The sequence below is a fragment of the Phocoena phocoena genome, chromosome 5 (assembly GCF_963924675.1).
Source record: "Phocoena phocoena chromosome 5, mPhoPho1.1, whole genome shotgun sequence".
Taxonomy (NCBI): domain Eukaryota; kingdom Metazoa; phylum Chordata; class Mammalia; order Artiodactyla; family Phocoenidae; genus Phocoena; species Phocoena phocoena.
The window spans coordinates 12293552-12310470 of NC_089223.1; the positions used below are offsets into that span (position 1 = coordinate 12293552).

Genomic DNA, 16919 nt, shown 5'->3' on the forward strand with positions numbered 1-16919 from the left:
TAAGTGACTGAATACAAATTCAGGATTATGAAGTTATTATCTAATAACCCAACAAGTGATGTGAATAAATCCTTGCTAATATGAAAATTATCAACCACTGAAACACTCTTCTATAAGCAGGTCTATGGATCCTCATGCTAATGCACTTAGATTGATAAACTACAGGCATTCTGTGAAAGCTTCATTTATTCCAGTTGCTGAGGATTGTGTTTAGAGAATCTGTCATCCAAATGATCAGCAAATTGAAGTCTGCAATTTGTTTTCATTTAATAGGTGGACTGGTTTTCACCAGTTTAGATTCAGTTCTATTAATACTCTTTGAAACTAATTGCTGGGAAATGAATTTTAAAGGCAGGATTTTATAATTTCTCTTTTTCTTCTTCCTGTCCCTATAATAGAAGACAGAAAGTCACTTGTACACACTTTTAAAATATATGTTAAATAGGCACAGGCCATAATCTCTTGTCTGTATGGTTGCAAAGGACCCTTAGTCCTCACTCTGCCACAATCCATTCTGCACTCTTCTCTCAAAATTACTTTCTGATTATGCTATTTCCCTTCCACAAAGCTCCAGTTCCCTGCCAAATAAGACAGTAACCTTACTATGGTTTCAACACCCTCCATTATCTACTCCCACTTAACATAATTTTCTTTATTTTTGTTGATATTGCAATATAACACCCATACAGAAAAAAGTTTAAACCATTAATTGATTAAAAGTAAAGTAATATCCAAGTAACCACTGCCCAGAACAAAAACACCAGAATATCGTCATTACCGCAAGAGGCATCTTTGCTTGTGTATCTTTCTGATCATACCCTCTCCAGCATCCCAGGGCCAACCACCCAGAGCTGATTACTTCCTTGATTTTCTTTATAGTGTCTCCACTATGTACCCTTAAATACATAGTTATTTTACCTGTTCTTGAATGTTACAAAAATGGAACCAAACTGTTTTCTTGGAGTATTGCTTTTTTCACTCAACATGATTCTTGTAAACGTTCATTTGTATCACTGTGTATCGCTCTGCTTTCTTCAATTTTAAGCTGTTTAATATTATATTACATCAATATACCACAATATATTTACTTTTCCATGTTGACAGACATTTGGATTTTTAGATTATTTCCAGATTTGGGCTATTACAGACAATGCTGCTATAAATGTTCTTGGGCATATATTTTGGTGCCCAGGATTCTCTAGTGTTCATACCCAAGGAGTGAAATTGCTAGGACATAGCTATCCATATCTTCATCCTAGATAAATGTGTATGTAACTCTCAAAACCAGGCAAAATTAACTGCATATAAGGATTTTCAATCTCTACTAGATATGTGAAATGTTTTTCAAAGTGGTTGTACATCCAGCAAAGGTCATGATAGCTCCTATTTCCTCATATCCTTCACAGTATTTGTATTATCGTACTACATTTCTTTCTGCTTCTCATCTCTTACCCCTTCTTTTTGGATTTTCTATTTGTTTATTCCTTTGTACCCTGGATATTAGTTCTGACCTATAACAGGTCACTAATTCTCTCTTCATCTGTTTCTAATCTGCTGATAAACTTAGATAGTTGTTAACTTTGGTCATTGTCTTTTCTAATTCTTACATTTCTGTTTAGTTCTTTTCAAATTCTACAATGATACTTCCTTAGTTTCCAATTTTCTGCCAAAAAAGTTTTCCCCTTATTTCCTTAAAAATAGTAAACATAATTTTTATAATATGCATCTGAAAATGTTAGTAACTGAGTCCTTGAAAGATCTTCTTTCATATTACTTCTGCTGGTTCTATATGTGAAATATAACTTCCTGTTACATAGTATCTTTGACTTTTGCTGTGGACATTGTATTCAACCAGTTGTTTGAAGGGATAATATAAGACCTAAAATGAAAATACTTCCTAGAGGATTGTGTTTTTTTTATTTTTCCTTCCTGTCAGGAATCTGGAGTCTATCAGTCTCACACCACCTTCAACTGCATTAAAATATGGAACAAATTATAGCATTTTAGATTTTAATCCATACATTGAAAATTTTGAGGTCCAAAAATATAATATTGAAGTAAGTTGAGTTATGACGATGCCTCCTCTCTGTAACTTACTGTGTGACTTTGAATTGAAACTTTTGTTTCTAGTTTTTCTTATCTGTTAAAATAGTACATGGCTTGTAATCCCCAAAATGGTGATTTTCCTTTTTTTACAGTTTCCTTTCTATTTCTCTTATATTCTGTTTGTACCAGTTATGCTGCAGGTTGCTTGAGTTTTGCTTTATGTTTTTTGAGTACATAGATTTTCTAATACTAGGTTATGATTATTTTGAAAGTGGTGTCCATGACTTTTTACCATATCTCTCACTATATTGAGTGTAGTAATCTGATGCAGTAACTCTTTAATGCATGTTAAATGGGTAAGTCAATGAATGAATAAATTTTGGAAATAGGTGCATTGATAAAAGTGATTAAACCAAGCTCAGTATTGCCGTAGAGAAGGAACAAGTATCTTTTCTATTATAGGTCCCAGAGCTTCAGTCTAATTTCTGTTGCTATGTTTACCTGTCTAATATATTGTTTTATTGTCCTCATAAAACACAAGTGGTCTGAGGTAGGATTTATGCATAGTGATCCAAATGTGTAATAGAGCTTAAAAACAAAGCTCAAAAACATTGGTCTAGAAGAGAAGTGATAAGATGTAATAAAAGTTTAGTTAGGATGTATAACTTAAAAAGCATGTTTGGGCTTCCCTGGTGGCGCAGTGGTTGAGAGTCCGCCTGCCGATGCAGGGGACACGGGTTCGTGCCCCGGTCTGGGAGGATCCCACGTGCCGCGGAGCGGCTGGGCCCGTGAGCCATGGCCGCTGAGCCTGCGCGTCCGGAGCCTGTCCTCCGCAACGGGAGAGGCCACAACAGTGAGAGGCCCGCGTAACGCATAAAAAAAAAAAAAAAAAAAAAAAAAAAAAAAAAAAAAAAAAAGCATGTTTATCAATAATTCATCAACAGTCTTTAAAACAACCTTTAGTATAACCATTTTTATTCTGTAACTCTAATCATTTGTAGCTGATGTTGCTAGAAGCAGATTTTGACAGCAAACTTTTGAAAGGGATCCATTTGCCTAGGGATTTACTTATAAAGTTGGAATTAAAAAGTCATTTCTAGGGGGAAATTCAGCATATTAAGCAAATATAACATAATCTAACATATTAAACAATTGTTCTAAAGATAATTAAAACGAAAAAGAATCACTATTTCATATGAAAGCATACATTTGGATATTATTTTTGCCACATTGAGCAATTAGCTCTGCATTATAATTAATTAGTCTTCTTAATTTTTTAAGTGTCACCTTAAAGAGTGGTTTTGCATATCCTGGTGATTAAATTGCTGCTGTACCTAAGAGATTTGTTAGATTTTAAAGACCATGGATAAATAAAGAATACATATGGTCCAAAATTATTGGTAGAGGAACCAGTCAAATAATAAGATTTTTCATGAAGCATCTTTCCATTGGTTTGTCAGTGGATAGATGTTCAAAATATAGAAATGAATGAAATGTGTGTAAGGAAATAATTACACGCTCTCTGTTGCCAGCATGTACAACATGATATAAACAATCAATGCCCAATTAATTCTAGAATTTCCTGATCTTATTTACATGCTCTCTGAATATGATCTTTATTTTGGAATTTCTTTAACCCATTCTGAATCTAATAACTTCATGACCCACTTCAGAGTATTTGTGCAATGCATAGTCGTTAGCTAGGTCTGTATTTTGTCCAGACAACCAAATGGACAGAAGCAAATTTTGCCATATTAGCGGGAAGTTTATATTTGGAATCAAGAAGATGTTCTGTATTTTATATACTGTATTAAAGGATTTGTTGAATTTTTACTTTTCACTCATTTGATATCATTTAGATTAAAGTCAGTATTGTTAGAAATTTTCATTCATTCTCAAAACCTCTCATCTATTGATATATCAATCTGTCATTATTCATTAGCATCAAATACTGCTGAAACAGGAAACAAAATCAGGAGCTTAACAACAAGAAATTGAAATTTTAAATTTTTCTTATATTCTAGAACCCGAGAGAGTCAGTCAGTCTTCTATAGCATTTCAAGTGCCAAGGACATAGACTTCTTCTGTCTTATTTCTCTATTATGTGTGATCTAAGATAGTTACCAGAGCTTCCTGCCAATACGTGTTCATAAGTAGAAAGGACAGAAGATCAGTTGCACAAAGCACCCTGCCTACATCACATTTATCAGAATTGGTCACATGGTCTCATCTTGCCTGAAGGGAGACTGTGGATTGTCTTTATTCTCAGTAGTGCTAAAATGAAAATAGATACATATAATTAATGACAAAGGGGAGAACACTACTGGGGAAGAAGCAGCAGTCACATCCTTCATCTAACTATTTACTGATTTATTTTACTATGAAATAAGATATAAATGGTTAAACAAGACCAATTTTTAAAAAAAATAGTACCAGTAGTTTAGAAAACTAAGATTTTTTTAAAATTACAAATAACACAATATCAACATAGTTATAGATATGAAATGGGATAGCTAAGTAATTATTTACATTTTCATTATTTTAAAAAAGGCATTACTGAAGCAAAATGAAGCTCTCTTGGCTCTGAACAATTTAAAATTTTATCTTATGGGAAAACTGAATGTTTTGGTGGACAATATTCCTATAATAAACGTAGTGATTTTGTAAGGCGCTTACGTAGTGTCTTTGAGTAAGAGCTAAAAGCAAAGTATTATTTTACCACTCAACGAAGGCTATTTTGTGAGTCCCTAAGGAAAAATGATCCAAGGCTAAAATCCTTGGGTATTCTGGCTTAGACCCAGGATAGATTTTAACCTGCCCACAGGACTGGGTGTATATACATACTATGGATGGTTATCTGTAAATATTACTGTTGTTGAAAGATTCCTGAACAAGTTTAGGAAATTAAGAAATAGATTATCTAATTTTCTGTAGTCTGCCAGCATGTGTCAAATCAATTTACCGCTCTTCACACCAGGTGTTTTAAAAAGTGAAAGGGCACTATTTGTTAACTGTAAGAGGACGACAATGCAAAAAGATGAAAGAGGTGGAACTTGAAACCAATTTGCTGAATTTACTAAATTACACAAATTACCCAAAAAGTAAGTGAATTTCTCATAACAGTAGTAAAGAAATTACTTTTGCAATGAAATGTGTGTTTATATCCAAGTTTCAAAATTACTTAGCAAATAACTCCCAGTAAATGTGATGTTATAAATTTTAGCTAAATTATATGTTCTTAGAAGTTTTTGATCTTTTCAAAAAATTCTATGTAGTTTATATCTGTTAAAATATTATTTTACATATTTTGACATAAATAAACAATAACTGCCTGAGGAGAGAAACAAATTCATGGTCTCCTAAATATGATTTTATTATTGATGAATCTTAGGTTGGTCCCAAGACGGCAAGAAACATGAATTCATGGTTCCTGAAGTTTTATAATCACTTTCATCTAATTTTTGATATGGTAATAATAAAATAAGAGCTGATAAGAAACTGGGTGATTAAACATTGTTTGATAAGGTGATGCATTAATAGCACATAAGTTATATTTCTAAGTTATTCTCACACAGTGTAAAACCAATTTTTAGACTGTTTGTAAGCAAAACTCTTTGAAGAATTAATGTTTGCTTTAAGAGAGCAATATCGATTGACATCAAGGATTTCTCTTATTTCCATGTAGGAAGAACCTTTTGTAATGGTCTCTGAAAATGTCCTGGGTAAGCCAAAGAAATACCAAGGCTTCTCCATTGATGTTTTGGATGCCTTATCTAACTACCTGGGTTTTAACTATGAAATTTATGTTGCACCGGATCACAAGTATGGAAGCCCACAAGAAGATGGGACATGGAATGGCTTGGTGGGAGAACTAGTGTTTAAGGTAAGCATTTATTTGTGTGTTTGTTTGTTTATCACATATCTAAAGGTTGACTATAACCCTTGGAAGCTAATTTCATATAAAATAAGTGTAAGGCAAAGCATTAGGTGGCGGTGTTGAATCAAATCTCACCAATACTGTTTCATGAACTTTGTGGAAAGAAAAACTGATGACAATATAAAGCTAAATTTTATGATATTTCCTATAATAGAAAAGTATTTCTCTATTACTTTATTTCCATTTCTGTCAGTCGTTGCTTCATTTTTTGGAAGCTCTATTATTAGGAGCATACACATTTTTAATCATCGTGTCTTCCTGATGAGTTGTTGAATAGTCATGTTTAGGTCTATAATTTACTATTTGATTTCTGTGTATCTCATTTTTTCCCTCTGTTCCTTCTTTTCTTGCCTTCCTTTGGGTTAGTTGAATTTTTTTAGTGTTTGATTTTATTTCCCTCTTAGCTTTTTAGCTGTATTTCTCTGTAATTTTGTTTGTCTATGGTTAGTCTAGAGATAGTAATGTGCATTCTTAACATCACATTCTATGTAGATTCATATCATACCACATCGCATTAAAAAAAGTAATAAACATACAGCAATATAATTCCATTTATATGTACTATATCCTTTGTGTTATTATGGTCATGTATTTATATTTATGAACTCCAAAGTAAAATATCATAGTTTTTGATTTAAACAATCAGTTGACTTTCAAAGGTATAAAGAGGGGGGGAAAAGACAGTTTCTGATATTTAACTATTTATCTATTTACTGTTTCTGTGTTTTTTTATTCCTTTCTACATATCTGAGCTTCTGGCTGGTATCATTTAGTTCAGCCTGAAGAACTTCCTTTACAATGTCTTGAAGTCCAGTCCTACAAGTGGCATATACTCTCAACTTTAGTTTATCTTAAAATTTCTGTTTATCTTCAGTTTTAATATTATTAGCAAATAATAAACTCTGAGTTGACAGGTTTATTTTTCCTAGATACTTTTTGTCTTAGTGTTTTCAAGTGACACTGCTGATTCTGATTTATGTTTGACAAGAGCACTGCGAGTCTCAGAACACAGTCACTTATAACCAAAATATATTTTTCCTCATACTTTTTTATTATCTAAGAAGAAAATTATAGATGAAATATTATTATTCCTAAAATCAAGACTGGTGATTTTAAAGCAAGAGCAACTTTTTATTTCAAAATTCAAAATAAAATTATCATTCAACAATTTTTCATACAATAATAAATGTTTTTATTATTTCACAGTATAATTGATATATAACATTATATTAGTTTCAGGCATACAACTTAACGATTTGATATACGTATATATTGCAAAATGATTGCCACAATAAGTCTAGTTAACATTCATTACCATACATAAAGTTTTTTTTTTTAATGTTCATGACTTTAAATATGCCATTCTATTGTCTTTCGCCAAATATTGTTTCTGATGAGATGTTAGCCATCATTTGTACTTTTGCTCCTTTTTTATAGTGTAGGGGTGGCTGTTTTTTAATTCTCTTTTCATTTTTGATGTTTTGATGTTCAGCTATGATTTTCTTTGTATTTAACTCTGTTAGGGGTTCACTGAGCTTCTGGGATATGTTTCACTAAGTTTAATAAATATTGACAATTATTTATACAAATATTTTTTTCCACCCTCTTCTCTTTCTCCTCTGTACTTGAGGCTCAGAAAACATTCAAGTTAGACCTTATTAATGTTGTCTCTAAGTCACTGAGGTCTTGTTTATTTCATCATAATATTTTACTCTCTGATCTTTAGATTGGATAATTTATCGTGATCTATTTTCAGGTTATTGATTCTTTCTTTGCCATCTCCAATTTCTGTTAAGTTCATTCGGTAACTTTTTTATTCTAGGTAGCTAGAATCATTCTTACGCATGTATTGGTTAGGAGTCAGCCAAGGATTTGAGGGAAGTTTATACATAGATTTTTGGGCTTATTTCTCTGTGGCTCCTTCCTTTATGTGAGTCCTCTTTTGATATCTGCACAGTCTGGCTGCCTCAAACACCATCCTCTGATGCATTAAGCTAATAAGACTCTGACTTTCTGCTTGAGCTCTAGCTACCCATTGTTGCCTAACTGAGGTGGGTCCTCAGTGAATGAGCCATATAAAAGTAGATCTCACCCAAAGCAGTTACCATCTGTCAAGGGTGGACTATTCTTCACTTTATGTCTACTTTCAGCTGATATGCAATCTGTTCAATGTGTGTTTTTTAAAAATTTCCAGAATTTACAATTGTTACTCTTTGTTGGGTTAACCCAATAAAAAATTATTTTAAAAATTTCCAGAATTTACAATTGTTACTCTTTGTTGGGTTAACCCAATAAAAAATTATTCCACCATTGCCAGAACTGGAATTATTTCTGGAATACTGAAAAGTATTCAGAAAGCTAAAGGATCTAAGTTGTTTCTAAGAGATGTAGAAGAGAAAAAAAGATAAGAGGTTTTGAAGACAGTGATAGGAAAAACAATAAAGCTGTTTTTCATATCCTTTAAAACTTTACTAACGTCAGTTTATTTAATAAACCCATTACATATGGAATTTTATTTGCAAAAGGTTAATAGAAATATTTTAATAGACTAACAGGAATCATCAATCCTCATCTCTCTTATAAAAACTATGACTATTTATCTTATATTCCTTAATTATAAACCCACAAAACAAGCATTCTGTCTTTGTATTTCTGAGGGGTCCTGCCTGAACTGAACCCAAATAAGCAATTATATTAAAATAAAGATAAACAAAAGGAAAGGCATTATGCAAGTTTATCCTATAGATATAGTAGATAAAAATCCTTAAGAATTATCACGCTAACAATCTTCACTTACTAAATGCAAGTTTAAAGTACCAAGCATTATAAAGAGGCTAATGTTGGTGCTGTTTTTAATTTGGTTGTGTGCTCGCTCCAGTTAGTTAGATTTTTGAGATTTGCTTCCTCACCTATGAAATGAGGAATACAAGTATGTTAGTGGGAAGATCACTTCCAACTATGATTTTTTAAAAACACTTTAAGAATTTATTGCATAAAAACCACACACAAGCAATTGTATGTTGTTCTTCATAAACAATTTGTTTTTATTTGCATGTAAGAGCATATCGTTATTGTATGATAATGTAAAGTTCAGCAGGGTCCTTTTACATAGCAAAAATCCAGGCTTAGAGAAGCTGACTGACAAATGTATGAATTTTTAGCTGGAAAAAATATAAAGCTATTTATTGCAACTAGATTTTATTTTCTTCAAGAAGATATTTGGCCATTCTGACTAGGCTTTAAGAAATACTTTTTAAGCAGGTAAAAGTGGAGAAGCTTACATAAGAGTTTGTTGGAGCAGGTAGAGACAGGGGAAGAAAACTGAGAGAATGTAACTAATGAGAACATGCTCTATAGCACAGGGTACTCTTACTTAATGCACTGTAGTAACCTAAATGGGAAGGAAGTCCAAAAGGGAGGGACTTTTGCTGTACGGTAGAAGCTAACACAACATTGTAAGGCAACTATACTCCAATAAAAATTAATTTAAAAAAAAGAAAAGAAAACAAACTTATGGTAACCAAAGAGGAGAGGTGGGGGGGAGGAATAAATTAGGAGGTTGAGATTAACATATACACACTACTATGTATAAAATAAATAATCAACAAGGACCTTCTGTATAGCACAGGGAACTCTAGTCGGTATTATATAATAACCTATATGGGAAGAGAATCTGAAAAAGAATGGATATATGTATATGTATAACTGAATTACTTTGCTGTCCACCTGAAACTAACACAACATTGTAAATCAACTATACCCCAATATAAAATAAAAATTAAATTAAAAAAATGAAAGCAACAGGAAGATAACATTTTCAGAAGGAATGGGCAGTCACTGTATTCTATTACTAATAGAGATGTATGCTCTAATTTTCAGCAACTTAAAATGTCAATTCAAGTATACAAATAGTAATGCAGTAAAATATCATAAAGTAATTTAGATTATCCAACAAGAATCATCATTAAAATGTTATCAGGATTACTGACCCCTGTACAGCAAAATAACACTGTTGCAACGGCATAATAATGTCATGACAGAGTTCCAGAAAAGTGAGCTTATTATTATTATATATATTTTACTAGTGTAGACATTTTTCATGAATCTAAGTATATTTAAAATAGCAGTAAATATTGCCATTGAATACCTCTATACATGACATAAGACTTCTAAAATTAACAAGACTGTCTGCCTTCCTAAGGGGAAACCAAAATTAAAAGAACGTTTTCTAGAGTATTTGTCATGATGATTATGGAAAAACACATTAAAAACGAGTCAGAGAGGGAACATGGGAAGTATCAGAGGCTTAAAAATAATGGAATAATTTACATGGAAACTATCAATAGCTGCATGTATACAAAATTTTAAATCATCAATAAATCAAAAACAATAATAACTAAATTAAATTACAAATGATACACTGGAAAATATTTGCAAAAGTATGATGCATTGTTAGCCTCACTGCTTCACTGCTTCACCTACATGAAGAAGTATAAAATCCATAAGAAAATACTAAGATCCCCATAGGTAAAGCTATAAAAGATATGAACTAGACTTTCAAAAGAAGGAAAGAAGAAACTGATAGATAATAGAAATCTAAAAGGAAATCTAGTGTAGTGGAGTAGGGCAATTAATAAAGTAAAAAAATTAAGTAGATAAAATATGAAAGTTTAGTGCTTTTATAAGGAAAGAGCTAAAACTTCATGTTATATTACTTGGAATTCTTTTATATGCTGTGATTTAAAATAAAAAATAGAATATCATTGGAATTAGAAGCACATTTTTCAGTCAGCAATATACTTGACAGCAGTGACAAGAAAGGTACCATAGGGAATGAAAAAAAACATAGCTTGAAATGGACCAAATAATAATTATTAGCACTTATGTAGAGCTTACTATTGCCAAAGCACTCACACAACCCTGTGAGGTAGGTAGTACTATTATCCCAATAGTGTGGATGATGAAACTGAACTGAACCCAAATAAGCAATTATAGTTAGGGAGCTAAAGAGTTAGGGAGCTAAAGTAACTTGCCCACGGTCACTTAGCCAAGTTGTGGAGAATTCATAATTCAAACCCAGGCAGTGTGAATCCAGAGTCCAAGTGCTCATCCCCCTTAACCAGTTAACAGAGAGGAACAGAGTTCTAGTGTAAGTTTGGTCTTAAAAGCATTTTAATAAACCAAATTACAGACAGTGAGGAAAATAATACTCAGAAACAGTTCAACGCAGGTTTTAAGACCTGCAAATTCAAAGAAGGTTCAGATGGAGTTTGGTTGAATATGAATCGAGGATAAAAAAATAAGATTACGTAGAGAAGGATTGGGGGAGTGGCAAAAAACATTTGCAACTTTCAGCTTCTCAAAAAATCTCACTTTTTATCTCAAAAACCTGTTCTTCTTTTCCTTTTTTTTAAAAAAATTAAAGCTCCTTAGAAAGGCATCCATTGTTTTCTGAAGTCTACGTCTCAATCCCTACATTTTGTCACACTCCATATAGATCGCATTCAGCTTCAATCTGCTTTGGCTGGCCTCACTCACTGCATCTTCCTGTATTTTCAACCTCAGCTAAACTCATCCTTTGTCCCATAAGGCTTTCAAACTATTCCCATTTTTTGATAATTCTGTCTTCTGGGTACATCTGTTTCACTTTTCAAATGACCCTTTGCGGGGGGGAAAGTATATATATATATGGAGAGAGAGAGAGAGAGACTGACCCTCTTCCCTTTTCTTTCCATAGTCCCTCTTTTGGAACCAGAGGGCTGAGGTTGTGTTTACTTTATTTTGTGTGCCAGGCAGAATGCCCTATATTCATCCGTTCATTCCCCATGTGTTTCTGAATGCATGGTATGTTCTGGGCACTGTGCCTAGCATCACAGATACAAAGGAATGGAAGACATCATTCCTGCCTTCAGAGATCTCACAGTGTACAAGGAAGACAAATGTGCAAATAAATCATTAAAACACAGTGTGATCAATGCCATAGGGTAATGCATACAGGGTGCCTTGGCAACCAGAGGGTGGAGTGGCGGCCTCTGCCTGAGGAGTTGAAAAGATTTCACATAAGAGGAGAAATTTGAGCTAGGTCTTGAGGATGAGTAGGAGTGTGAGAAGCAACAGTAGGGATAATTATAAAAGCATGCTTGCCGTGCTAAAGAGTTTGGACTTTATCACTTAGCCAGTGAAAATTATAAAAGGTTTTTACATAAGAGAAAAGTGGGATTTAATTTATGTTTAAGAAAGATAACTGAGGTAAGGCCAAGGATGCATTGGAGTGAATAAGGGAAAAGACAAATGTCTTTTTCAGCGATCTAGAGAGGAAAAAAGGGTGTCTAAACTTAACAGCAGTAGGCGATTAGCCCCCAAAACTGATTTTGAGAAAGCAATCAATATTCCAAGAAAAAATGACTAGAACTAGAATTTTTTCCAAGAAAAAATGACTAGAAGTTGGAGGAGAAGAGAAGGGACATGTTGAGATTTAGTGAGAAATTTAGCAGAGGGCCATGAGCAGATGGACACTGAATGACAGAGTTAGGGAATGTAGAAGAACAGGTTAGAAAAGAGCAACAGATACAGAGCTTGGCTCTAGACATTGTAATTTTAGGATGGCCAAAGAACATCCAGATGGAATTGTCTAGAAACAATTAGTAAATGCACCTGGAACCCATGTGGATGATGTCTAGAGCTAAAAAAAAAGAAAAAAAAGTTGAAGAAATATAGGTCTTCCTCTTTCTAGAAGGTGATTGTCATTCCGTGTAGCGCAATGCGCCACTACAAGTTTTTTTGTTCCAAGTCTTTGGACTTCATAACATTGAAATTGTTTTTTCGTCGTTTCCAACATCCCATAAATATTTGTCAAGGACAAAGAAAAGGAATGTGGATCTTTATTCTTCTCATATAAATAACTTTGTACACATGACTTCCGGCTTTCATATATAAAGGAGAAGAAACTAGCTCGCTTGTATGGCAGCTCCAAAACTAAAAGATTGTTGCACATATAAGGGGGTTGAATATATTTTGTAAAACTCTGATGCATTAGTATTTCTGTGCTGTTCTAAAGATTAGTTTTTACTTATATTAATTAAAGATACAGAAACGATATATTCAGTCATGTTAAATGGGACACAACTTGGGGATTTTCCTCAATCTTATTTTTCATCAGCTTCTCACACTCATATAATATGCTGCTCAAATTTTTTTGTGTGCAGTATGAACATTTGAACATTTCAGTCAGGTAGTGAGCCAGAAAAGGTAATTGAAGTTTTTAGAAAACTTATGTGCTTAGAAAATATTTTGTTTTCTTGAAATATTAATAATTTATAGCTGGAAAAATAGGATCAAGACTTGTTTCAGGCCTCTTGACCACTGGTTCGTAAATTTAGGAAGCGTTTGATTAACAAGTTGATGAAAGCATTTAGTGGATATAGGAATCGTTTAAATACTTGAGATTAAAGGCTTTCCACAAACCCCTTTCTAAGAAAGTTTAGCTTAGAAATCTTAGAACGCTTTCTAAGGAAGTTTAGAGCTGTGGTACCTGTTTTGATCAGAAAGGTAGTTTCTCTTTGCTCTAGTAGTTTTATGATTTGTACTAGCTTTTTTGTTTCTGTTGTCATTTGTTTAAAAAAATGTTAAAATTGTAGGGGGCTTCCCTGGTGGCGCAGTGGTTGAGAGTCCGCCTGCCGATGCAGGGGACGTGGGTTCGTGCCCCGGTCTGGGAAGATCCCACATGCCGCGGAGCGGCTGGGCCCTGTGAGCCATGGCCGCTGAACCTGCGCGTCCGGAGCCTGTGCTCTGGAACTGGAGAGGCCACAGCAGTGAGAGGCCCGCGTACTGAGGAAAAAAAAAAAAGTTGAAATTGTAAATCATGTCTAATCATAGTGAACTGTTAAACTTCTACTGTATCTTTATTTTAAGGAAAAATGAGAATAAAATTATCCTGTTGGTCCTAAAGAAAGAAAAACATAGGTATTCCTCTCACCTCTATTATAAAAACTAAATTGGGAGTATTGAAGTAACATGAAGATCATGCACAAAATGGTACATGAGCCTGGCCAAGGAGAACTGGTGTTATTACTTTTGCTTCTAAGAAAGACAGAAAACGCTGGAGGGAAGAGAGAGGTCACTTGGGAGGAGGGTTTAGAAGACCTGAGAAGGTGGTGAGCTGACCTCTTTCCCATCCGCACTGGAGAGGAGTGGCAGGGGCAGTCTGGAAGGCATCAGGCATAAAGATAGGCCCATAGAGTTGGATGTATCTGTGTTACAAGAACAAGTTGCGGGAGACACAATGGTTAACACCATTCTCATCTCAATTTTTTAAGAAGTCGGGGTTGGGATGATTCCTTTGTACTAGAGAAGACAGAGGTGGTTAGCTAGGACAAAGGCCAGAAGCTGCCTCTTGAACAAGCCACCCCCTGGATCAGGTGAAGGCAATGTTTGAGGAGCCATGCTTGTGGATGAAAAGGGTCCTCAGTTGGATGCCTGAAGATCATCAAGTATGCCCCACAGTTACACACACAAAAACCCATATATATTTCCATTATATCTTTCCATGACTGTAAACCAGCTTGAAAATACCTGTATCCACCAATGAAACTTCACTCACCAGAGAATTGCTCCCCCACACACCTGCCCAGTGATAAATGCTAACAAGCCTTGCTAAACAAAAAGTTAGTTTTTCAAAGGGAATCAATAAAATGTGTAAAGGGAAAAAGAAGTCCTCATAGAGACTTTAAATTAGACACTAAGATTTTAATTCTTTAAATTAGATTGAACAAGCATTAATGGACTGATTGAATATCCCAGAGTATGTCAGCTGTAATCGGGCAAGAAGTTGAAAAAGTACATGTGGTCATAAGAATGCATGTTTGTATGTCTGAATAGTGAGTGTTCAAAAATAATCCACTGGATATACATATTGGATGGAGCTGGATCACAGATGTGGGAAGTAACACAAACTGTGTGTATGTAAGAAGAGAAAAAAATGACCCAAAATATTTGTTGTTGATAAGGAAAGAATTTAACACTAATGAAGGAGAAGGATAAAAAGAGATCTGTGAAAGGAAATAAATTATGTAGATGCAAATGACTTAGTGAACGGTTGTAGAAGCAATTTTCTAAATTTGCAGGTGATATTGAATTGGCAGACATTGCAAACAGTAAGGAGCAATTCAATCAGATAAAGAACTTGAATCATTAAGTACTTGGTCTAATAGATGGCAAGCACAGATAAGTGGTGAATAATAAGTCTTGAATCAAAGCTAAAGAACAGTGAGTGAATATTTGCCAAAGGGAATGATGCTGTCCAGGAATGGCTTTAAGGTTTAAAGAAACTTATAGGCTAGGACAAACAAAAATTCAGTAAAATATGTGTAGAATTAAAAAGATTTGGTGGGCTATAGGATATAAATTAAGAGACTACTGCATCAATCAAAGCCAAGGTGATATAAAGACTGGTGCTATGATGAGAAAATCTCATAACTTGAGGATATATAAATCCTGAAATCCACTGTTGGCTATTGAAATGCCATCTATTACCTAGATTTTCATCTATCTCCGGTCATGGTTTGGGGATAAAATTAAAGAAGAAGATAACTTCCAGGCATAAAAGAGAGTGCAGATTTGGGTGAGACCATTCTAAGTAACTTTTAAAGAGCATTTCAACCATGAGATTCTATATGATTCTATGGACATAATCTTAGGGAATTATTTAGATTGATTGGTCATTTTTATTTAGGATGCTTATTCCATAAAATAATGGTCTATGTTAGTCTGGAAATTATAAACATAGAGAAATATACCACAAATGAAAGAGGATAATAATTTATATGGTCTAGGAAGGTAGTTGATATGATAGAGAATGCATTCCTTCTTTCCCTGTGTTTTTGCAAAGTTGAGAACTTTATTAAATAAGTTTAACTTCAATATTGAAGAGAAATAGAAAACATCCTTTACACAACATTGATGCCATATTTGAAATCTTTAGACAGTCACTCACATGAATGTACCAACCCCATTTGAGGAATTTGTTTTAAATTCACATACTAATATCAGAATTAATATTTCACTCTGATATAGAAAGTAGAGGCATGTCTTGAAAGGTATTTCTGTGTTTACTCTTGACTGCCATTTGGATACTTCAGATTTTAATTGTTTTAAGCCTTAATGATTCTGAGTTTTCTCTTTGTAATTTGTATAAATTTGTGTAATTTTATAGTGACAGGCTTTAAAATAAGTAAAGATTTCCCTGATTAAAAAACAAGCAGGGCTTCCCTGGTGGCACAGTGGTTAAGAATCCGCCTGCCATTTCAGGGGACACAGGTTCGAGCCCTGGTCCAGGAAGATCCCACATGCCACGGAGCAGCTAAGCCCATGCTCCACAATTACTGAGCCTGTGCTCTAGAGCCCATGTGCCACAACTACTGAGGCCCCGTGCCACAACTACTGAAGTCTGCGCTCCTAGAGACCGTGCTCCGCAACAAGAGAAGCCACCACAATGTGAAGCCCGGGCACTGCAACAAAGAGTAGTCCCGGCTCTCAGCAACTAGAGAAAACCTGCGCGCAGCAACAAAGACCCAAAGCAGCCAAAAATAAATAAATTAAATAAATAAATTAAAAAAAACAACGAGCGAACACCCAAGCACCTCACAAGACTCAACTGTATCAAGGGAGGAGGTGACTACAGAGGCTCCAGATACGTGTGTGAGGACGTCTAATGTATCTCTTACTCATTTTATATTTCACTTAATGACACACAGAATTGCTAGGAGAACAGCCTTTACAGATTCACTTCTCATAGAGACAAACTGTTTCTGGGAGCTAGTTCGTTCTCATTTACAGAGAACTTACATTTGCCCCCCCCCCCCCCCCCCCGCAGAGCTCTGAAAACATCTTTAATAGCAGTCTTAAGTGAATTCTAGAATGATTGAAAAGGTTACTGTAA

The 16919-nt window shown here is 34.3% G+C and overlaps 1 protein-coding gene across 2 annotated transcripts in view; it reads left to right on the forward strand.

Moving 5' to 3' along the window:
* The window catches only part of GRID2 (glutamate ionotropic receptor delta type subunit 2), a 1355780-nt gene that overhangs the window by 1044442 nt on the left and 294419 nt on the right, over positions 1-16919 (forward strand). For both annotated transcript variants that reach the window (XM_065877462.1, XM_065877463.1), the window contains one exon: positions 5732-5929. In XM_065877462.1, the coding sequence (XP_065733534.1) occupies positions 5732-5929 (198 nt within the window). The remainder of the gene's footprint in view (positions 1-5731; positions 5930-16919) is intronic.